The sequence below is a fragment of the Vanacampus margaritifer genome, chromosome 1 (genome assembly GCF_051991255.1).
Source record: "Vanacampus margaritifer isolate UIUO_Vmar chromosome 1, RoL_Vmar_1.0, whole genome shotgun sequence".
Classification (NCBI taxonomy): domain Eukaryota; kingdom Metazoa; phylum Chordata; class Actinopteri; order Syngnathiformes; family Syngnathidae; genus Vanacampus; species Vanacampus margaritifer.
Window position 1 is genome coordinate 50,368,714 of NC_135432.1, and position 23,668 is coordinate 50,392,381.

General features: G+C 37.7%; 1 protein-coding gene across 3 annotated transcripts in view; it reads left to right on the top strand.

Moving 5' to 3' along the window:
* The window catches only part of rock2a (rho-associated, coiled-coil containing protein kinase 2a), a 44,230-nt gene that overhangs the window by 7,402 nt on the left and 13,160 nt on the right, over positions 1-23,668 (top strand). For 2 of the 3 annotated variants that reach the window (XM_077578189.1, XM_077578271.1), the window contains exons 2-20: positions 10,505-10,586; positions 10,683-10,783; positions 10,921-11,058; positions 11,147-11,407; positions 12,683-12,827; positions 12,947-13,085; positions 14,277-14,368; positions 14,453-14,612; positions 14,691-14,745; positions 15,819-15,907; positions 15,983-16,031; positions 16,368-16,503; positions 16,744-16,835; positions 17,163-17,409; positions 19,790-19,896; positions 22,515-22,674; positions 22,824-22,984; positions 23,205-23,389; positions 23,484-23,553. In XM_077578189.1, the coding sequence (XP_077434315.1) occupies positions 10,505-10,586; positions 10,683-10,783; positions 10,921-11,058; positions 11,147-11,407; positions 12,683-12,827; positions 12,947-13,085; positions 14,277-14,368; positions 14,453-14,612; positions 14,691-14,745; positions 15,819-15,907; positions 15,983-16,031; positions 16,368-16,503; positions 16,744-16,835; positions 17,163-17,409; positions 19,790-19,896; positions 22,515-22,674; positions 22,824-22,984; positions 23,205-23,389; positions 23,484-23,553 (2,469 nt within the window). Of the gene's footprint in view, positions 1-10,504; positions 10,587-10,682; positions 10,784-10,920; positions 11,059-11,146; positions 11,408-12,682; positions 12,828-12,946; positions 13,086-14,276; positions 14,369-14,452; positions 14,613-14,690; positions 14,746-15,818; positions 15,908-15,982; positions 16,032-16,367; positions 16,504-16,743; positions 16,836-17,162; positions 17,410-19,789; positions 19,897-22,514; positions 22,675-22,823; positions 22,985-23,204; positions 23,390-23,483; positions 23,554-23,668 lie in introns of those variants that run through there. The other variant, XM_077578347.1, reaches the window with a different exon arrangement.

Genomic DNA, 23,668 nt, shown 5'->3' on the forward strand with positions numbered 1-23,668 from the left:
AAAGATGGTAAAATGCATTAAGGCAGTAGTAGGGAACCCTGGTCCTTTAGAGACAGTTTTCCATGTCTCCCTCTTCTAACACAGTTTACGCAAATGATCATCTCATCTCAGCAAGCTCTGTAGGAGCCTGACAACGATCCTATTCATCGAATCAGGTGTGTTGGTGGAGGGAGACATGGAAAACAAACAGCACAGTGGCTCTCGAGGACCTACCCCATTAAGTGATTGTTAACTTTGTAAATTGACCACCCCTACAAAGTACTGTATGGCACTGATACTTGTGTAACCAACATAATTAAATAAAAATGAATAAGCTACCCTTTCTATGATTTTTTTTTCTAAATGTTGTGGAGAATTATGGTTTTGGCCACGGTACAGAAAACGGCAAGCAATGTTGCCACCTGAAAGATAGCCGGAATTTCTGTTAAACCCCGAGCCAGTGGTCACCAACATGGCGTAGGTGGGCACAAGATAGCCCTCATGGAGCATAAGATCAGCCCACAGGCCGGTTCCAAAAATAGCTCACTAGTGATACATATAAGTATGTGATTGTGATGTTGTGGAAGTGATCATTTGCACTTACAGAGGTGTATAGAAGTAAATATCTGTATCTTTAAATAATTGTTAATTATTTTGATAAACCATTGCCATGATTAGTGTCTTCACGTAGATTAAGGTCACCAAATAATATTAATAACTTATATTTAAAGGTTGTTTGAGGAAATGTATTCCATAAGTGTGGCTCAAACTGACAGCGCTTTGCATTATTTAGTAGCCAAGATGTACAGCTCAGTTTCGAAATGGGCGATATAAACGATATATTCAATATAAGGTATACATTTTGCCAAAGGTAGAGATTTTGACTACCGGCTTACCGCATAGCGCATGTTGATGACGTCATTGTATCTGCGTCCCGGCGTGGTGCACAGCTCGCAGGCGGCCAGCTTGACTCATCCTCACGCGACTGCCGGCCTACAGCGTCAACACGACACCACCTCAAAATTGTATTTAATTGGCAATTAAGGACGCTAAGAATGTTAATTAGTCTGTCATTGTATATATGTCTGCAGCGGGAGCGTAAACAATTGACAGCGTTCGGCTGCATTAAAATACTGTCGGACATTTCAAACTCTGACAAAAAAAAGTCCATCAATGCATTAACCGTTAATAATTAAAAATATCTAAACAATGTAAGCTTTCTATCAATCTATAAAAGCTGGTATACATTAAGAAGAATGATGGGTGTTTTTTTTTTATTTTTTATTTTTTTTTTTTTAATTAATTGCAATCAATGGTCCAACTAGTCACTTCTGTTACAATACTGAATCATCTACTAGGCTTCCATCATCCATTCTTGTTGTTGGCATGTCAATGAATCAAAAATAAAGAAGAAACTTGCTGTTTTATATCATTCTTTCATAGTTGTTTTTATCCATACAGCTTCTGTAAGGGACCATGTAAACCAGTAAGCAAATTATTTATTAAAAAAAAACAAAAAACGTACTTACTTATTCTATACAGTGATATATACAGTTATTGTGAAGAGATGCAGTTTATACCGTGATATAAATTTTGGGCTATATCCTAGGTTGATGACCCCTGGCCTGAGCTGTTTGCTTAAGGGTGATGTAAAGCACTTTTGGTCACTGTTTTAACAGACTTGTCATTGGAACATTTGAAGATATATGGCTAGGAATGACAACAAAAAAACACTTTTTAAAGTTAGTTTACTCTTGTTAAATTGTCAAACATTTCTGTGGTTAAACTTTGTTGTCCTACATAATTGTTGTTTGCTATCCTGTCTACTTTTGACTGGTGCATTCTTTGTGGTGTTTTGCAAATTTCCCTTTATAATATTTTCAATGTTAACCGATAACAGCAACCCGAGCACAAAAGTGTGTTTTGAGCGCAGCCGAGTTGCTGCATTTTTGTTTGCCGAGTGGGCACACAAAAAAGAAGCTGTCGACTCGAGGTGTGTGCATGCATGTACAGTTGTGCTTGAGTGGAAAGTTTACATACCGTAGGGCTATGAATCTTATGAGTGCACTGTATAGTGAGAAAAAGGCTTAGTGCCCATAAAATCCAAAATACTGCGGCAATTTTTTGGATATTTTCAGAGGCTAAAATTGACAGGAGTACAGATGTGCACGTGAATTTTGGTGACGTGTAATAGCATTTTTGTGTTGCACTTTCACACTTGTGTTTCAAACACAACTGTACTTTGTGTGTGTGGCTTACACGTGCCGAGCAAAAGCAAGGTATAGCTTTATTGAGAAAAAAAAAAGACCAGTCGACTCGGTACAACTCTTGCAATAAGCTTGTATTGTGCATACTAACCTAATTAAACACCTTTCGATGGATTTGTGGTGTAGAAGTAAAGGGGTTCTCGTGTTTGATGTGCTCGCTCCAACCCTTAGCAGTCACAATCAGGTGAGTTAAACATTAATGGACTGTGGCAATAATGGGCCCACTAAAAAGATAAAGTCCCAAGATGGTTGGGCAACTGTAATGCACGCACTCCATTAGCGTAATAGTTTGCTACCCTTATATTGTATTGACATTGAATAACGGTTACGTTAATGTAACTGTATCAACGATAGAGTATAGCGTCTTCTGCAAATAAGCATTTACACTGCTGAAGGAGTATGGATGTAAACGTCATTGCACTACATTACAGTGTACACTGTACACACAAACATTCCTTGTAAAACATAATAAAATAATTGAATTGTTTATAATTTTGTCTTTAATCAACCTTATTGTTTTTCTTAAAGAGCTATAACAACAACAGTTACCAACATTGACTAATATGAAATACTTATACTGTGCGAAACATTATTCAGCCATATTGCTCAGCCCTACTGTGCTCATTATGTTTAAAAAGGTGTTCATTATTGACCAGTTAATTTGACTCCATCATTGCATTACCCTTTTATTAAAGGTTAAATATTATATGTTAAAATAAAACTACATTAATTGGCCTACCGGGGGTCAAATAAATAAATAAATCTTGGGCCAGTTGTTGCTCATCGTACGCAAAAAAAAAAAAGAAGATCGTCTTGAAATTTTGAATTACATTTGAAAAATGAACATGTAGTTTCAAACGTAGTATATATTTTTGCAAAGTCAGAGAGAGACACAGCAGATGGATGAAAGAGCCACATGTGTACCTAGAGCGGCAGGTTGCAGACCCATGTTTTAGAACAACATATCTAATAAGGACGTTTCATACAAAATAAAAAAATAAGTTGGATCAATTAAAGGGCAATAATAAAAGTGCCGTAACAACAATTGGTCAGTCATGCATTATAGCATCTGCACTTTGTTTTTTGGTCTTGGATTTGTAAATTACTTATCTTGTGGATCTGTTTGGAATGGATCCTTAGTCTTAGTGTATTTTTAGTTGGATGAGGCTGTAAGTGAGCAGCACAGAGAACAGGAGGGAGGCTCCCACACATAACACTCTCCATCTAGCTTCAGCTTTGTCAACCTTCTGGTGAGACATTCCCTCCCACACGCAGTCATTTTTCCCTACACAAACATACATACACTATGTGTATGCTGTATGCACAAATTTGTGTACTTATGAATGCACACACTGAATTCATTGTCACAAGCTTGTATGCAGTCAGTAGCAACAATAACAACACAATTCAACATATAACCAGCTAACAGCTTGTGATTTTCATATCTCCTCCTTCCTTTCAAAGCTAAACAATCGTGATGTAAGATTCATTGAAATGGTGTGGTTAAATAATACTGTAGATTTTGCTTGTCTGAGTGGCAGGAGGCTACCAGTGTGATGGCAAAGAAGTAAAAATAGAATGGCAGCAGTGGAATTTAGGTAAACCTATTTGTTTGAATAGCATGGCCTTTTGTATTAAACATACATGCTCTGGCTTTCGCCCAGCATTTTATTAGCCCAGCGGCCCCCCACATGACAACCGCATTCCCCCAGCCAAAATAATAATTTTGAACTTGTGCACACTGACTTTACCCCAATGAACGAACAATGGTAATCACTACTACAAAGACCAAGATTCCTTGCAAATACAAATAAGTGAAGAAGAAAAGAAGATGCAGAAGAAAAATAGAACATGCGCACAATGTAAACCAATCCCCTGTTCAAACGAGGTATTCCGAATGCCGTTTATATGAACAAGAATTTGGGCTATGAAAGGGGTTACCCAGGGGTCTTATTCTGGTTTTTATAACCCAAATAAGAGCACATTTGGCTTTTTGTGCATGCGCCTACATGGACTTTCAAAACCCAAATATTGCTAATACTGTATTTAGGTTTAAAGGGTTGTTATTGTCTACATGCAAACGTAGTCAGTGAGGCAAGTGCTAAGTTTTATTAACAGTGCAACCAGGGGTGACGCTAGGGCAGGAGATGCCAACGTTTTGCCCGTGTGCACCAGGTTGCCCCCAACGGACACCAGTGATGGGACATTGTGTAGAAGTAAAAATTTAAACAATTGCAGAGATTTCTACAAATTAAATAAAAAATAAAGTGTTGCCTTGTGATATTTCCTCTGGATGCACAATATAAATCTATCAGACTGCTAATTAGTGGCCCAATATGGGAGAAAATTACCTCACTTGTATAGGTCCGATATTGCAAAATTAGGCCGATATCGAAAACCACCTCAAATACACGAGCAGTGGTCTGGTCACTGTCACCTTAAGTGTAAAAGCCTCCACTGCGTGACGTACTAGACAATATGGTGCCACTACGCGCAACTTCAGAAGTACATTGGCTGAGACTTGCCACAAAGTTTTCAATTTTTTTCATTTGTAACTCTTAACTGAATTATTATTCAACCAGACAAACCAATAATTTGTACCTACCAAAAAATCATCTTAAGGACATATTTCATTAAGATAGCATGGCATGGAGTCCAGCAATGGAATATGAAGGTGCACTTATTAACCGATTCTTTGTCTTTATCTAGATATAAAATGAAACTCAAGGAAGCTTTGAAAGCAAAGACATTTGGTACTGTAGAAGCTTGACAGATTTGTTTTCAACATGTGTGTGGTTATGGGATACTCATCCATCCATCTATCATCTGAACCGCTTATCCTCACGAGGGTCGCGGGAATGCTGGAGCCTATCCCAGATTTGATTTGATTTTTAATGTTTGAATAATAATCTAATTAGGTAGAAGATATAGTTGATGTTTTACACTGCATTGTTAGTGTTGTTACTGTTATTATTTTAATTTCCTTAGGTTGGGGGTCTTTGATAAGCCTGTAGTGGGGTTCTACCTCACCTGCACGTGATCTATTTTTTGCTTAAATGTTTTAATTTTTTGTTCAAAAATGTGGAAATAAACCTAAAACTAAACTAATAAGTTGCCCGCAAAATGGTTGGATGGATAACAAACCCCATGACACTGCATTGTGCCCTACTGTAAACAAACGCTCGTTAAAGTTCAGCTATGGTGAGTGATATTTTTAATCATTGTTTTTATTTTGGTCCTTGAAAATGTCTTCACATGAAAATGGCCAGTAGCACTAAAATGTTTGGTGTGTGTGTGTGTGTGTGTGTGTGTGTGTGTGTGTGTGTGTGTGTGCGTGCGTGTGTGTGTGTGTGTGTGTGTGTGTGTGTGTGTGTGTGTGTGTGTGTGTGTGCGCGTGTGCAATGTGCATTGTTGAAAAGTCACTGCTTAGAAGTTCTGAAATAATAAATTTGCTCCAATTTACTTTAATAATAATCTATCCATCCATTTCATATGCAATAATTTAGTCCTATAAATCTGTGCCGGTGTTTACATTTTCAAACGATCGCTTTGCCAACATTCATAGAAAATCACATTTCACATCAGCTATTTTTGGAACAGGCCTGTGGGCTTCACATGTGGTCCTTTGGGGGCTACCTTGTGCCTACCGGCACCATGTCAATGACCCAAGTTATAGTTTCTTATATACAAATTTTTCACATTGGACTTATACTGTGCATTTACACAACTAATTACATTTAACAGGGTATGATGCAACAGTTTGTCCCTGAAATGGATTAATTGTATTTTGAAGAAATAAATAAATTTGAGGTCAACCTGTGCCCTGGACTAGATTGCGAGAAAATGGGAAGTTTGCCACAACATAAAAAGCATTAAAACCCTACCATTAACACAATTAGTTGAAATTGTATCCTCACTTAAGATCATCAAGAATAATTCACCTTGGTCCTCATGGACACCAAGTTCCTCCCTTTGCTATATTTTTACAGCACATTCCTCAGTTGACTGTACTATATTAAAAAACCTTTGGTGCCAAAAATGTACAGGGCACAGGAGCATGGGACAGAAATCATTCAAATCCAAGGGTAAGACCCACTCTTGCTAGTCCCCGAGGGCACATTTACTGTGCTGTCTGAGAGCCACTGCTGGATTCCTGCTGTTGTCTGTGGGGAGAGTTTATGGGCCATGCCAACCCCAGTCCTCTTCACTCTGCTTGGCCCACCGCTTATCTTGAAAACTATTTTTGAAACGGCTGGAATTCAATCAAAACAGTGACATTCATTTAATTGTTTTTGTGGGGCTGCTTCTTGTTTTTGTTCCACTTGCCCAATAATGACGTGGGTAGATGGACCAAAGTTCCATGTAGCCTTCCTATGACAGTCAAATTCAAAGAATTGTACCATTTATATTAAAGGTCTTCTGGCAAAGGTTACAGTATATTTAACTGCCAAAAGCAGCGCCTGATATTGCCAATACTTCTTGGTATAATAGTACGTATAGTATCCGCATATGAAATGTGGATCTGACTAAACAGACACTCTTTGCATTTCGCTGCAGTTGCCAAGCAACTATCCAGAATCCATTGCCCGTGGGGGCAAAATGATTCACAATTTGGTAAGTTTAACAGGATAGATGCACTTACTCATCACGAAGAGATTAGTGAAATAGTATTACACTATGGCATGGGACCTGGAGTGGAAGGATACCAAATTTTAAAAGAGGAAGACCAGAAGTCATCTGTTGCAGAACCAAAAGTATCTGATTGAATCAAGTGCAAATTGTCCGTTCAGCTTTACACTTCCTCAGACACTTGTCAGTTGATTAATATTAATAGAGGGCTGTTTGACTAAGTAGCAGATAAATGGCCTCTGGGCTCTTGTTGGCATTTTCTGTGGTATTACTATTGGCAGGAAATTCAAGGTACTTCATTTTTCTTGTGTCAGGTTCCGTCTTTTCTCCTTTGCTATAGTTACTTGTTACTTCCATACTAGAGTGTGTAATACTACTGGAGAGAAATCTTGTGTTTTTTACGTATTTGGCCAGTCCCAGCTGACAATGCCTTCATAGCTGAACTCACTTTGTTTGGCCCTATCTCAGGTATATGTAGAAACTAGCTTTGAATGAAGGAAAAATGTCTTCTGAAGAAGCATTTACATTATTTTGCTGAAGAGACATTTAGAACCACTGGTGTCTCTGAGCTGCCATTGCAACATGTTTATGTATTCATTCCTACTTATCATGACAACTTGCTGAATGAATGCATTTAGGTCAGAGTGAGCTTGTAGAGTTAGCGATAGGGACTGTTTGCTTGGTGATTGTAGTGATATCAAATATTGCAGCACTTTGCTTTGTTTTCCACATGGTAACGGACGGGCAACCAATTACTTTTGTCATTTCTTTCTTGCCCTAACTGAGTAATCTGTGAAAGTGAAACTCACGTTCCCATTAAATCTGACAATTGCAACAGTTTGGGAAAGAATACAATAATTGCATGCAAACACTATTTTATTGCCGCTTAGGTTCCATCATTGTTAACACAAAATAGTGAAGACAAACAGACTAGCAAAGTAGAAAATGGATAGATGGATACTTGATCTATTGCTACTTGATCTCAAGTTGTAGCCTTGTTTGTTTTGGTCTTTGTCCCATTCAAGGTGGTGCAGAAAGCTCATGTGACCTGGGCCGCCTTGTCCCCTACCATCTTATTTTGTTTCTAGTGAAATAAGGACTTGAAGGAGTCAATAGTCTCTCAAACTTCTACGCTACGTCATGTTTTAGGGTAACTTAATTGCTTTTGATAAATCTACATCTCAAGCCTGCTTTAAAATATACTACTGTAGTAATAGTACCGTAGTATAATTGTTAGAATTTTTGTAAAAGCTTCTCTAAATAAAACTTGATGTATGAAAGAGTATTAGGGCCACGCTGAAAAGAGTGCAAATTTAAATTTTTGAGTTAGAATTTGTTTAATGTGCGTTTGAATCTAAAAGCGTACAAAGTATTGTAAATACAACTCGAATTTCTGCTGTGAACACTTAATTCATGTCTGCGGCTAGGGCCCAAAGAGTGTGGAAATGAAATGATGGTTTCTCTGGCACGTGTGTAAAGAAATCACTGTCCAGTTATTCCTGTGAACTACATGGCGTCATTTCCACATGGATTTACACTCACAGCAAAGACTTCAGTCGTAGTAGCCGAGATGTATTCACAAGACTTTGCACTGACAGCGTTTAGATTTATGCTTACATGAAAACAATGATTTTTTTTTTAAACCAGATAAAAACCCATAGAGATCAAGATTTCTTTTACAAGGGTGAATGAATGCCCACTCTTGTAATGCTTTCGATGTACCAGGAAAGAAAGAGAAAAAGGGGCTTATATTTGACTGTGCAGGCAATAGTAGCATCACTTTTAAGGAAACCCCATTCTTTACAAATTCTTTAAATAGAATGGCTTATCTTCAGCTGTGTAATTGTGGGTCTCTGTATATCCTAATGTGACAAAACCACTACTTAATTGCAAAGAAACCACAGAAGCAAACATTAGGCTTGCTGAAGATCTTGTTTAATTCTTTCAAACATCTAAGTAAACCATGGATCTGTACCATCATGGGAAACAAGCAGTGCTTTGTGGATTTCGAAACTTTCTGAGTTTAGAAGCCAAATGCGGCCACAGAGGAAATGAGTTGCACACAGGGACTGTCTTTATGTCATAGTGAAATTATCTGCCAAACACGGGGTGTGGTGGATCATTTCCTGGATTGCTTTTTGGGAGAGCCTAGTGCATGTATTTGTATGTGCACACCCCTTCTCCTCCTCCCCATGTGCCCTTCTCCGCCCCCTGCATGTGTATTTTTTTCCCTTAAATAGTAGCTTTGTGTGAGGTTAGTCCTTTAATGGGGAAGTGCTGTTGAGCTGGTGAATCAAGAGTGTTTGACCGCAGCCGAGTGGGGAAACGTTTGAAATAGCAGGAGGAGAGGCAGATAAGACATCGAAAAAAAGCAAAAACAAGTATGAGAAATTTGAAGAAGGAAGGGATAGAGATACATCACATGCGATGATGTTCACACAAGCATTGAGCCATACCTCTCAATCAATAAATTCATCCAAGAGTGTATTAGCAGTGTATTCACACCTGATTGGTTCTGGTAAGTGCTCTTTGTTTTAGCAATCGGTGGGCGATAATAGTACTAAATTTGTATCACTTTTCTTTGTTTTCTTTTTTTAAATACATGTATTATTTTTACATGTCTAAGTGCATTTCTTCTACATCAATATGACGTGTCACACAATGTAAACATACTGTGTTTTGTAATGGCCTTTGCAATGCAAACTTGGATGTGAAGAATGGGAGCGTAAAGCACAGCACAGTTTCTTAGAACTATAAATCTGAATATTTGCCGTTATTGAACCCGTTCGCTTTCTGAGTCATCTGCATTTTATTTTTTTAAATATGGTATTTGCAATTAAACATTTTTTTGGAGGGTTCATATTGGTTAAATTGTTGTTATGACCTGACCGTAGTACATGGTAAATAAATACAATTAGTGTTTTATTTTTTCTTGGGGGGGAACGTCATGTTTTTTTTGTCTGCGTATGTGTGTGGGCATGGACGATGTTGGTTTAGGTCAGAGGTGGCAGTCTCAAGTAAAAAAGTGACAACCTCTGCAATGCACCTTAGTGACACTGTACAACATAATGAAGTCTTATTTTTTTTTTATGAAGAGTGACGGTCCTTTGAAAAGTATCAAATAAATGTACACGTGGATTTCTCTGAAAATATATGAAGCACTCTTGTTATTTCTGCATATTGACACTTTGTGCCACACCTTGTGTTATAGCCGATGCTGTGTTCCTTATAAGTGTTGCTGACATGTTGAGTTTTACAAACTTCAAACAAAATGTCAAGACAAACAGCGATCATATCTTTTGTCAGAACAAGAATGCCAGGGCCAGTGTAGCAAGAGGCTTCTAATAGTAAACAGATTCATCCAGTGTGCAGACAAGGATCTCCAAATACAAGTTGTAATGTTAGAGGACAAAAACGCCAGCAAAGTGTAAAACTATTTAACTAAAATTGTTATCACTCATTGAATATTGGGCCTTTAAAATTTTTTTTACAAAAAAATCATTACTTGACAGGCAATGTAGTAGCTGTAATTTATTTTGGGGATGATTGAGGGACCAGCTCACAATGCATTTAATTTTTTGTGTTTTCTTTTGTTCGTTTAACTTTATTAAGTCTTTTGTTTCCCCCAGGATTCCTTAAATGCTGTGGTCTTAGATTTGGACTACCCTGCTCTTCGCAAAAATAAAAATATTGAAACCTTTTTAAATAGATGTAAGTATTTCATGTATCACAGTAGTGGTGTTATTTTTAAACAATTTTATGTTTCTGTGATAAATATTGACAATACTCATGACAATTTATTCTCAGATGAGAATGTCATAAGACAAGTTCGAGACCTGCAGATGAAGTCAGATGACTTTGACAGAGTTAAAGTGATTGGCCGAGGAGCTTTTGGTGAGGTCCAACTGGTAAGTATGTCTGAAGTTGAAGACATGACCTGATTTATTAGCGTTAAATGTATCTGAATTTGGTATTGTCTGATAAAGCACCATTTAGCAAGGCATTAGCACCAAACGTACATACTGTGTGTACCACCATCATTCAGGTCAGGCATAAAGCCTCTCAGAAAGTCTATGCCATGAAGCTTCTTAGCAAGTTTGAGATGATCAAACGCTCAGACTCCGCCTTCTTCTGGGAAGAAAGGGACATCATGGCCTTTGCCAACAGTCCATGGGTGGTGCAGGTATGACATTTATCAACACACACTGATGTACTGATGATACATGGTGTGTAATTATCTATAAAGGGGCTTGTCCTGTTTGTTTGATCAGTTGTGCTGTGCCTTCCAAGATGAGCACTACCTCTACATGGTGATGGAGTATATGCCAGGAGGTGACCTGGTAAACCTCACCAGCACTTATGATGTGCCAGAGAAATGGGCCAAGTTTTACACCGCGGAGGTGGTGATGGCCCTGGATGCAATCCACTCGATGGGCTTCATTCACCGCGATGTCAAGCCAGACAACATGCTGCTCGACACAAACGGACACCTCAAGCTTGCGGACTTCGGCACATGCATGAAGATGGACTCTGTGAGTTTTATGCTGTAACATGCTGTCAAATGGCACCAGTAGGATATGTTTTTAAAGTCAAGTTTATTTGTAATTATCACAAAAGGGCTTCACAAGCCCACAGTTGAAAAATATTAGCGACATCCCTTAATCTTAACCCCCCCAACTGGACAAAGAGATATTAAAGCAACCCTTATGTTTGGGTGAAATCTTCCAGGATGACCAGGCCGCAATGGATGCTGAGTGGGCAACATTTAACACTTATTTTAAAGCTGCTCAATGTTGAAATTTGCCCCAAAATACCAATTCAGCGCTGCTCAATGCAGAAAATTTAATTTTAAATCGCTACTGCCACTTGTGGCCGAAAAATGAAACTGCACACTCCCTTCTTAACGTACACAATGCGCATGACATCACATCCACAGACAGAGGGCAGGAAATTCAAACTGAAAACTATTGGCCAGAGGCTTGCAGGAGTGCCTATTGTGAATAGCTAAGGTGTTAATCTGCTAATTAGAAGATGTTTGAGTCATCAGTAGTCAAATAAAAAGGCTATTATAAAGATAATTTGGGACAAATTGCTACATAGAGCAACTTTAACTTTGCTAATAAGTGAAAAACTTGAATAGTAACGCTGAAGTCTTGTGCTTTGAGTCCTCTTTGTTCACATGACATACATTTTTCAGCTTTTCTACTTTCTACTGAGCATTGTCTTTTTTTTGGAATACATGCTGCCCAAAAATACTGAGAAAAATGACACATAGGATGCATTCTTTGATGTTTGCTGAACTGAGGTAGCGTTTGACATTTTCAGTAGCCTAATGGCCACCACCTGAAGTTCACTAATGGTGGCCCAACCTATTCAAATTTCCTTGTGACAAAACTGTTTGTGACTGTTAAAACTGTTGTTGAACATCTTTGCGACCTTGAATGAATGAGCCCTGACGAAAAATCAACATCCGCTTCCCTCGCAAACACTCGCAGTGCTGGTTCTGGCAGGGCCACCATGTCGGACCACCACCCGAAAAGGCTTAATGTCGAACCCTGAGAGGTGTTGTGCAATAAGATAACATCTTGTGTGATGTCATGCATAAGATCATTTTGAATGTTTTGGCCAACTTTAAAGCTGTAGTTTCCTAAAATGTCAGTTAAATTCACGGATGTTTGATTCTAGAGATTACATTGTTGTATTTCTTGGCAAGGATAAGGTTAGGCACTAATAAGAGCTTTAGCACAATAATTTAAATTCTGCTTGTAAAAATGTGTTGACTATTTACATTTTGACTTGTGTCACAGACTGGTATGGTACATTGTGACACAGCAGTTGGAACCCCTGATTACATCTCACCTGAAGTGCTGAAATCCCAGGGAGGTGATGGGTGTTATGGGAGAGAATGTGACTGGTGGTCTGTCGGGGTCTTCATCTTCGAAATGCTTGTTGGTCAGTATTTTTTTCTCTCCCCGCTTTAAGTACCAAATTGTTTGGTGGTGGGGGCGAGGGGGGGTATTTCTCTCGCAAGCAGTAGTATTAATTAATTCAACTGTTTTGCACACTTTCAGGTGACACACCATTCTATGCTGACTCACTGGTGGGAACCTACAGTAAGATCATGGACCATAAAAACTCTCTCAGCTTTCCTGGTGATGTAGAGATCTCCAAAGATGCAAAGAATATAATCTGCGCCTTCTTGACTGACAGGTATGGAAATGGCTCACGCTTTCTTTTTGAATTTAAACTCCACCAGTCCACCAATGTTTTCCTCTTTAAGTGTCACTGTTGGGTCCAATAAACTGTGTAAAGAGGTACAAGGTTGCTCTACTGGAGGATTATTATGGCTTGGCTGGCATTGCATCAAATGCTTATGGAAGGGTTAGTCCGACCAATATGGATTTTTTTTAAGGCCAATACCGATATGCGGCAGGAAAGAAATTATGATTACTGATTTATTGGCAGATTTTAAAAAAAAAATAGCATCACAGTTTGTTCATATTAATAATCGGCCCACTTTTATTATTATTATAATATTAGCCGATATAATCAGCCACACTAAATCAATAGCAGCAACAGCAGACACATTTTACATGGGCACATTGCTCTTTGTCTGCTCATTCCAAAATGTAGATGCATGTTCTTTAAAAATGGAGTATAAAAACAAAAAAAGGGAACCCAGTTGGCTTTCCTCTGACTAAATTGTATTGGCATGGAGCGTTGTTATAACAGCAATAGTATAACAAAAAATTACTTCTCAACTTTTTGTTAAATGTTGAATTGCTTCTAACAGCCATCTTTGTCGAGCTTGCATGCTCTCCCTGTTTGGGTTCTGTCAGGTATTCCAGCGTCCTCTCAGTCAAAACATATGTGCCGGTATGTTAGCTATGCTAATTGAAGTCTCTAAATTGCCCATTGGTGTTAATGTTTGTCGGACTTGATGTTTGGTTGACATTAGGTTTGTCCAGGGTGTAACCTTAATCTCACCCTATTAACTGGGACATGCTCCAACTTCTCCTGAACACTGTGCTAGTTGAGCTTTATATAAAATAGATGAATGGATGGGAATTTTTGGTGGTATTTGTGGCATTGTGTAACTACTAGCCATAAATCTCTGTTGCTGGTAACACACTTGCTTTAGACCCACTCCCACATTCGCACATCTGAATAAATACAGCATACCGTATATGCAAAAAAAAACAATAAAAGCATTCCATTGCTAGTAATGTTAAATGTCGTTGTTGCTGTTTTCTCACCATATCTTAAAACGCAACTATTTTTATTTATTTATTTATTTTAAATTACAATACAGCAAAATGGAACAGTAGACTAAGGTAATCTTGATTTGTTTTCTCTCTCTCTTTGTTTTCTGTTTTTTTTTTTTTTTTTTTTTTTAAATAGGGAGGTTCGATTGGGACAGAATGGTGTGGAGGAGATCAAGCGGCACCCGTTTTTCAGGAATGACCAGTGGACCTTTGATACCATCAGAGAGAGTTAGTATCACTACAGATAATTAGATGAACCTGAATGTTCACATTTATTATGTAGGACTTTGTCATTTCTTTTTTTCTCCTTAGCCGTTGCACCCGTGGTCCCAGAGCTGAGCAGTGACATTGACACCAGTAACTTTGATGAGATTGAAGATGACAAAGGCGATGTAGAGACATTCCCCACACCTAAAGCATTTGTTGGAAATCAGCTCCCCTTTGTGGGCTTCACCTACTTCAAAGAGGACCAGTAAGACATGAGATCACTTATTATATGTACTTAGAGGAAACATAGATGTCAATTGAGGTTGTGTACCCCCCCATTTAGGTTACTTAAGGCTTCCAACAACTCCTCATCTATTAATGACAATTCAAAGGGAGAGGTAAGTTGTTTCACACTACAGACAGTAATTTGTTTTCTTGTTCAGGTTTGCATCCTTTACCACACATCCACAATAATAAAATACCCACATGACGTTACCAGCAGTTACATTACATAATCATTGGAGATAATAACACTAGCCCACACAATAGTACACCGACAGCTATCAAACATCCTTCTAATAGTATAACTTCTTTAATACACTTAACCTGTTCTCTTGCCTACATAAAATAATTCATACAAACCAAACCAACAAGCCTTAACTTAATTTAGGGAGTAACCATTTACTTATTTAAAATGAAATTAAGTTAACTCATAGTGTTCCTAAAGAAACAACATGCGATCGGGAGAGTCACCCTCTCCCACTCCATGCTGTCGTCATTCACCAGACGCATTCAATAGTTTTTGATCGTCCCTTTAGGAACGCTACGGAGGCTTACCTTGCTTTCTCTTATCGGCGTTTCACATTGCTCGGCAGAGAGCCAGCCGCCATTCTACGTCACTATGCACTTGAATGTGTTGCGACGTAAATAACAATGGCGGCGTAAGTCCAACTAAAGGTTCTACAAAATGTATTAAACTGGAAATGATTTTTGAAAAAGGAATCCAATAGTTGTTAGTAAAAAAACAAATAAATAATGTAGCGCAAACTTGTCATTACAATCGCGGTTCCTTTTAAGAACAATCAGTGGATCACAGGTGAAAATTCTTTAGTGCTAGTCATTATGTAGATCAGGAGTGTATGTGACATAAAAAAATCCTGTATACACTTCCTGTTAAGGATGGGATGACAGCTAGTCTCCTTTGAGATCTCCTGCAAAACAGTATCCAGGTAGTCAGCACTTTGACAGTCTGTAGTGTCCCGTTTACACCATCGAAGATGACATTGATTCACATTCACAATGATTATTGCTTCTTAACTGGACTGGTTCATATCACAGGAGTGCCTTTGACTGGAAGTTATATATAAATGAATGTGCCCCCCTTTATTTTTCCCGTAGTGCGTTTGCTTAAGAACAAAGATGGCATTGTATTTGGGCGTTTTTGCAAATTTATGATTTTTTTCCTTCTCAGTCTGTAGCGTTACAGAAGAAGCTTCGACACTTGGAAGTGCAGCTGAATAATGAGAAGCAAGCCAAAGATGATTTAGAGCACAAATTCAGGTACATGAGCTTGACGTTTACAAAAACTTGGATCAAAGACTGAAGTTTCTTATAATTATTTATTTGTATCTTTAGAGCTGCCACAAGTCGTCTGGATAAAATCTCCAAAGATCTCGAAGACGAGGTAGAACAATAACTGCCAGGAAACCTGCTGCACATGCAGAGTTTACTTGAATATTTTATATTGCAATATTTTGATGGCGCTACAATCCAGTTTTCCCTCCAGGATAGTTAAGTTTTATACACATAATGAATTTTCATGGCTTTTTTGTAGTTTAATTTCAGTTGAATGCCAGTGCTCTTGAAATACTAACACGCACATAAAATGTCTGTGGGGTTTGAACTTGTGTTAAAGACTCAATTTTATTCTCGTTTGTCATTAATATAGTGATAAAATCACAGGAGTGTGAAAGCAACCTTGTATGACATTTGGTGCAACATGTGAAATGACTGATTTTAGGTGGCCGGCAGGAAGAATTTGGAGTCAAGCCTGAGGCAGCTGGAAAGGGAGAAGGCCCTTCTGCAGCACAAGAGCCAGGAGAGCCACCGCAAAGCTGAGAGTGAAGCTGACAGGAAACGCTGTCTGGAAAATGAAGGTGATAGCAGAAAGTAACTATTAAAATAATTCACGTCATGCCATTACACTTTTTGGGTCACTTTTTAAAGGTAGCCAATGAATACATTTGATAAATTCGCCAAAATCATAAAATCAACACAATTATGTTGTTGTGTGAATAAAAAAAAATAAAAAATAAATATATATATATATATATTAGTTGATAGAACAATGATTCATGTAATATTATAACATAGTTTTGTCGTACCTAATTTTACAGTTAACAACCTCCGTGATCAGCTTGATGACTTAAAAAGACGGAATCAAAATTCACACAATTCCAATGAGAAGAACATTCATCTGCAGAAACAGGTTTGTCAGTTGGTTTTACGATGCACTTGGACACAAATGATTTTTTTGTTGTTGAATACATTGATTTATTATTCATTGTTTTTTTTTTCTTGTCAGCTTGATTTAAAGAAATTAAATGTGTATAAAAAGTATGCATAGAAATGTTTCCTATACTGTAACAGTTTACTTGATTTACAAGCCACATATTGAAGTTACTAGTATGTGGCTCCTCTAGACATTGATCTAAGTTTCTTTTACACCTTCCTGTCAAAACTCAATACTTCAAAAGTTTTGTTGTGAACCAAGAGCAGTGTTTTGTAAATCTCGCAATTATTCTCTCTCTCTCAGTTGGAAGAAGCAAACATCTTGCTGCGGGCTGAATCCGAGTCTGCAACGAGGCTCCGTAAAACCCAGACAGAGAACAGCAAACAGCTGCAGCAGCTGGAGGTGAACGCGCGAGAGCTGCAAGACAAATGCTGTCTGCTGGAACGCAGCAAGTTAAGCCTAGAAAAGGAATGTATCAGCCTGCAGGCTGCCCTGGAGTCAGAACGCAGGGAGCATAACCAGGGCTCAGAGACCATCAGTGACTTGCTGGGTGCGTAAGATAAATGGTTTACTTAACACAGGAATTTGACCGTCAATATATATTAGTGATATTAGTTTATGCAGATCCGTTACCTGACTCATAGCAGTGCAGAAAGACTAAAGGTATATTTGAGATAACTGGCTTCTCTTGTCCCACAAGTTCATTAGGAAGTCTTGAAAATTGTGCGCAGCAAAGCTGCTGAAACACATACACTCTCAGAGTGGCGTTAGGGTGTCAGATTTAATTACCGAAAGCATCCGTGTTGGCGGCAGCAAGCAAATTCCAGTTGGACGAAACTTCCAATTCTAACTGCGGAAAAGTTTCTCTTTTTAGTTTAAAATGGCTTACTTTAACTAGAATCCCTCTTCACGTTGCGGCCGACGGTAGAATCTTGGTTGTTATTGCGCCTTTTGGTGCTGTAAATCCTTGTTGTTGCATAAGGAATGTGCCACAGTGTATTTTATATCAATGTATGAATCAAAATCTTGATAATTAATGCATTTTAAATGAATTCTGGGGACGGGGATAAATAAGCCTTTGCTTTGTCCCGTCAGCCCTTTTTCTTTTCGGATGCTGTAATGAGTGCTTGTGGTGCATTATCGCCATCTTTTTAGCATGCTAAATAGAAGCTGGGCACTGGCGGTAATGCATGACTACTACTACTGTACTAATACTGCTGCTACCACCACTACTAACCACCGCCATCACCTTCTGGCCAACTATGTTATGCACCAAAAGTATTTGCCAATCCCCAAAACAAATTCAACACGATTAAGGAATGGAGATCTAATAAATACAAGTTGCACCTGAGTATAATTGACAGGACCAGCCAAACTCTGGGGGGAAAAAAGTGAGACTTGCAGTCTGAAAAATATGGTACATGCATTTATCTCTTGTCAGAAGATGCCAGCAATAAATGAAAAAAATAATATACTAGCAAGTTTGGGTTCGAACCATCAGGTCATTAGCCCACACATATTGTAGTTATCAAGTATAAAGGGCACATATCAGTAGGACACCACCGTTTTTCACCTGTTTTCACCTGTAACATTTGAGAATGAATTTAGATGAGAAAGGTAAATAATTGAACACTTGTTGGGATGAATTGAATCAGTTGTTCTCGACTACAGCATCTGTCTTAAACTGCCATAGAATCACTTTTATCTCATTGTGTAAACAGGTGTGGTGCCGTGATACTTGTAAGTTTGCCAATTTCTATTTAACCAGGATACAAAGACAGCAGCAGCAGCACTATTTTAACCATACAGACAGATAATAGACACCAATGAAGTGAGATCATTGTTAACCACACACATTAGTGTTGAAGTATACATTGACAGTCAGATGAGGCTGTCGCAAAGTTGGGAAGTTGCCTAGATAACTTAACCTCTCTACTAGTTACAATCTTCAACTGTTTTCTTCAAACGTTCAGTGAATCTTTCTCTATTAGTAATCACTTTCACAGTGTGGCGGCCGTGACTCAGGGTGTAGAGATGGTCGTTCAGTAACCAGAAGGTCTGCTGTTCGATCCCCGCTCTACCCAAGTCATGTCTCGTTGTGTTCTTGGGCAAGGCACTTCACACACATTGCCTCCAGTGCTACTCACACTGGTGTATGGAAGGTGTGAATGTTTGGTGGTGGTCGGAGGGGCCGTAGGCGCACACTGGCAGCTTCGCTTCCGTTAGCCTGCCCCAGGACAGCTGTGGCTACTTAAGTAGCTTACCGCCACCGTGTTTGATTGCATGAATAATGTATTCGTTCCATTGTAAAGTGTCTTTGAGTATCTGATTAGATAGAAAAGACCTATATAAATCCGATGCATTATTATTATTATTATAGGATGCGTTGTTGTCCGTGACATTTTATTGGTGAAACATGACAAGAAAAACACTCATTTGCACACTACACAATTAAAAACATAATTGTTGAACCAATTTAAGCTTACAAATTGAATTGTTGACCAACTTTATAAAAAAAAAAAAAATTGCTTCAATTGGTAACACTCGGTTGAATTAAGTTAGTCCAATAGTGACTATATTAAGTTTAATGAATTATGAGTTCATTAAACTTAATATACAGTATTCACCTAAATTAAGTTAATCCAAAATATTAAGTTTAATGAACGCAGAATTATTTAAACTTAATATATTCACTTTGGACTAACTTAACTCAAACCTGTGTTACCAATTGAAGCATTTTTTTTTAAGTTGGTCAAAATTCTCTTTTTAGAATGTACTGCTGCTATTTCTATAATAATCCAATTTCACTAAAAGTACTTATCCAGATAAGATCAATAACTTTGAAATCATTTATGGTTTTATGTTGTTAAAAGAGAAAGGGAAAGAAAGTGTGTTGTGTCAAATATTTACTCGCCATATCCATCTCCTAGGGCGAATCTCTGGCCTTGAGGAGGACGTTCAGCAGCAGAAACGAGCACTCTCTAAAATGGAAACTGAGAAAAGGCATCTTCAAGAGAAGCTGACTGACTTGCAAAAGGTTAACAAGTTCAACAAAAGAAGTATTGAATGTTTTGGGAAGCTGATTGATGATGTTCCATGGGATAATGTTTATATTCATAATGATGCCCAACAAGCATATGTTTTTCTTGAATTATTTTAATGCTGTTTTTAATAAATGTTTTCCCTTGGTCAGCAAGCAAACCAAAAAAACTATGCGCTGTAAAAAAGTCATGGTTTACCCCAGAGCGCCGCAAATCTTTGCAGGTGAAGATTAGGCTTTATTTAAAAAATGATTAAAAATCCATCTCCTATGAATAATAGCAATTATAAACAGCACCAAAATAAACATAATAATTTTATTAGAAATATATATAAAAAAAAAAAGAAGTACTATTCAGATGAGTTAAAAGGGACCTCAAATAACATTGAAGCCAAATGGGGAGTCATCAATCAGCTTCTAAATAAGAAAAAGGCTTTCACCACTTATCCTGTACAGTTTCATGATGAAAACAAAGTTTACCGTGATCCCTTTGAAATCGCATGTGCTTTTAACAACTATTTTGTTAATAATTGGCAACTGTCTTATCTGAAGCAATATGGCCTATTACTGGGTCATCATCTGAGTTTTTGACAGGAAGTTATCCCTTAATACAGAGCTTTAACTCTCCTACTGAGAAATAAATTATGGACACAATTAAAAGTTTGAAAGATTCAGCCGCTGGCCATGATGAAGTCAAGTCTAGTTTAATTAATAAGTTTAGTTCTTCTATTATTAAGCCCTTAACTTATATTTTTACTAAATCAAACTGTTATAATATCAGGAGAACTAAAAATTGCAAAAGTAGTTCCAATTTATAAATTTGGTGATCATAGTTTATTTAATAATAACCGCTCCATTTCTGTGTTACCATGCATCTTAAAGATCCTGGAGAGACTGATTTATAATAAAATGATGGTGCACTTGCACAGTTTTGGGGTTTAGGAAGAAATATTATATTAACTGGCTTTACTTCAGTTGGCTGACAGAATTTATACTGCATTTCACAAAAATTTATTTGCCTTGGGAATTTTTGGGGATATATCTATCTTTTTTTTAAACCTAACTTCGGTCTCTTTATAGGAAATAACCCAATTATGCAAGTCTCTTCAACAAACTTTCTTGGAGTCATGATTGACGAGTGTTTAAGTTGGAAAAGCCATGTTCACCTAATTAGTAATAAAAATATCCAAGTCTATTGGTGTTATTTGTAAGTTGCGAAGTTTAATTAATCAGCATTGTCTTAAAATTCTCTATTATAGTATAATATATCAATATCTTGTATATTGTAATAATGTATGGGGAAGTGCATATTCTGCTCACCTTCAAAAACATTTTACCCTGCAAAAGAGATTCTGCAGGATTGCTACTTATAATAATTCTGTAGCTCATCCACACCTCTTTAAACGGTTAAATCTCTTTACAATTTTTGAATATGAATGAATATAGACTCTGTACTCTTATCAACACAATCCTGGTTCAGTTTACATATATACCTTTCTTTTCTAGAGATTTTTTTCAGTTTAATAAAGACATTCATAATCTCAATGCAAGATATGGAAATCAATTACATCTTCCATTGTGCCGTACGTGTCTCTGTCAGTTTTCAATAAACTGACAGAGGGGGGGCCCAGATATGGAATAAATATATCCAAATATCCGCTCAGTCAACGTCATTAAATAGCTTCAAAATCACTCAAAATATGTTTATTAAGCAGAAGTCACAAAACCATAATGTACAGTAATTTCTGGATTATCAGGTGCACCTGGCTATAAGGCGCGCTAGCTAAATTTGGGGAATACTCAAGTTTGTTACACATATACGACTGTAAGCCGCAGGTGTTTTAATGTTAAAGCACCGGGTTTCCACTACTTTATTCCCATAATGATGGTGCAAATTGTCTCGCTCTCGTTCTGTCTCTCCTATTGTATTTGGGCTCACTTGGTTTGTTTTGCTCTGCCTGATGCTCTTGCGTTTCCTTTATAGTGCGCCCCCTTGTGATCTGATGGATAAGCCCCACCTTTGTATTAGCCGCAGGGTCAAATGCAGGTGAAAAAAGTAGTGGCTTATAGTCCATAAATTACTATACATTGGCCTAATAGAGTTGTGTTAATTGGTACATTGCAGTTTCTTTTTTTTATTGGAATTCTCATAAAGTCCTTTTTTCTTTTCTTTTTTTAAATGCTCTTGGTTTATTAAGTGTATTTTATATATACTGTTTTATATTTGTTTCTGTATTGAATTTGTAATCTCAATATAAAGATTATGTATCAGATGAGATCTTTTTTTTTAATCTAGAAGAAAAAACTTTTTTTATAAACCTGATATGGGTTTCCTGATTTCTCCTGCGCATTTTAATGTTACAACTGTTTTTTTTATATTGTCTTCTTGTCTATGTGCGAATAAACGAAAACGAACATCATCATCTTATCAGATACTGTACATGACTGTTAAAAACGTAACTATTTCCAGCTGTATTTTTCGTTGTCTTAATTAATTAATTTTTGTACTTGGTTCTGGGATGTTAAAATGTTGTCATTTTGTTATCCTATCTTGACCATGGGCGACTATTTCAGCTTAGTACTGTGTGTTAAAACATGTTTGTGTTTGTGCACAGGAGAAGAGCAACAAAGAGATTGATTTGACCTACAAACTCAAGGTGCTGCAACAGGGGCTGGAGCAGGAGGAGAGCTCCCATAAAGCCACTAGGGCTCTGCTGACAGATAAGAACAAGATCAAAGTAACCATCGAGGGTGCAAAGTCAGAGTCTATGAAGGGTAAGATTCACTAAGGTTTTCAAAATTTGTAGTACTCGTCCTGATTCGTGGTCCAACCTAGGAAAAGGAAGAGTGTATGAAAGTGAAACATTTAACCATTGTGAAATGTCCTTTAGTAAGCATCTTGATGTATCACTTATACAACCCAGAGATGGAGCAGAAGCTGGCAGAGGAACGAGCAGCCAAATTGCGGCTTGAGAACAAAATACTTGAACAGGAGAAGCAAAGCAGCATGATGGACTGTGACTATAAACAAGCGCTTCAGAAGCTGGATGAGCTACGTAGGCACAAAGACCACCTTACAGAGGAGGTGAGTGACTATAACAAATGTGCCAATATTGACAGTTTATTCACTACTTGGATGTTTATTATGGGCTGTATTCAGCTACTAAGCATGGCAGTTTTAATGGGACTCACATAGTTTGAGGTCTGTGTGTTTGTTACACAGAAGACTGATTAAATACAGGAGTATCTCAGAAGGAGAACACAGTCTCTCTCTATTCAGCAGCATTTTTCTTCTGTCCATGCAGGTGAAGAATCTAACGTTGAAGATTGAGCAGGAGACCCAGAAACGCAACCTGACTCAGAACGACCTAAAGGCCCAGAACCAACAACTCAACTCTCTGCGAACGTCCGAAAAACAGCTCAAGCAAGAAACAAATCACCTATTGGACATTAAACGCAGCTTAGAAAAACAGAATCAAGAGCTGCGCAAGTCAGTTAATTTTTGTTACCACTTATTTCGATGCACATTTCATATTTGGACATGGCAAAAGGATCGAGTAAAAATGTCCCTGTTTTGTCCACAGAGAAAGACAAGACACAGATGGGCAAATGAAGGAACTACAAGACCAGTTAGAAGCGGAACAGTATTTTTCTGTGAGTCTATACCCCTTAAAAGGTTTTAGTATTGAAAATATGTACATTATATATATTGTAATCATATATATTTGTAATTTGACATCAAAGCATCCCCTTTATTATTATTTATTTT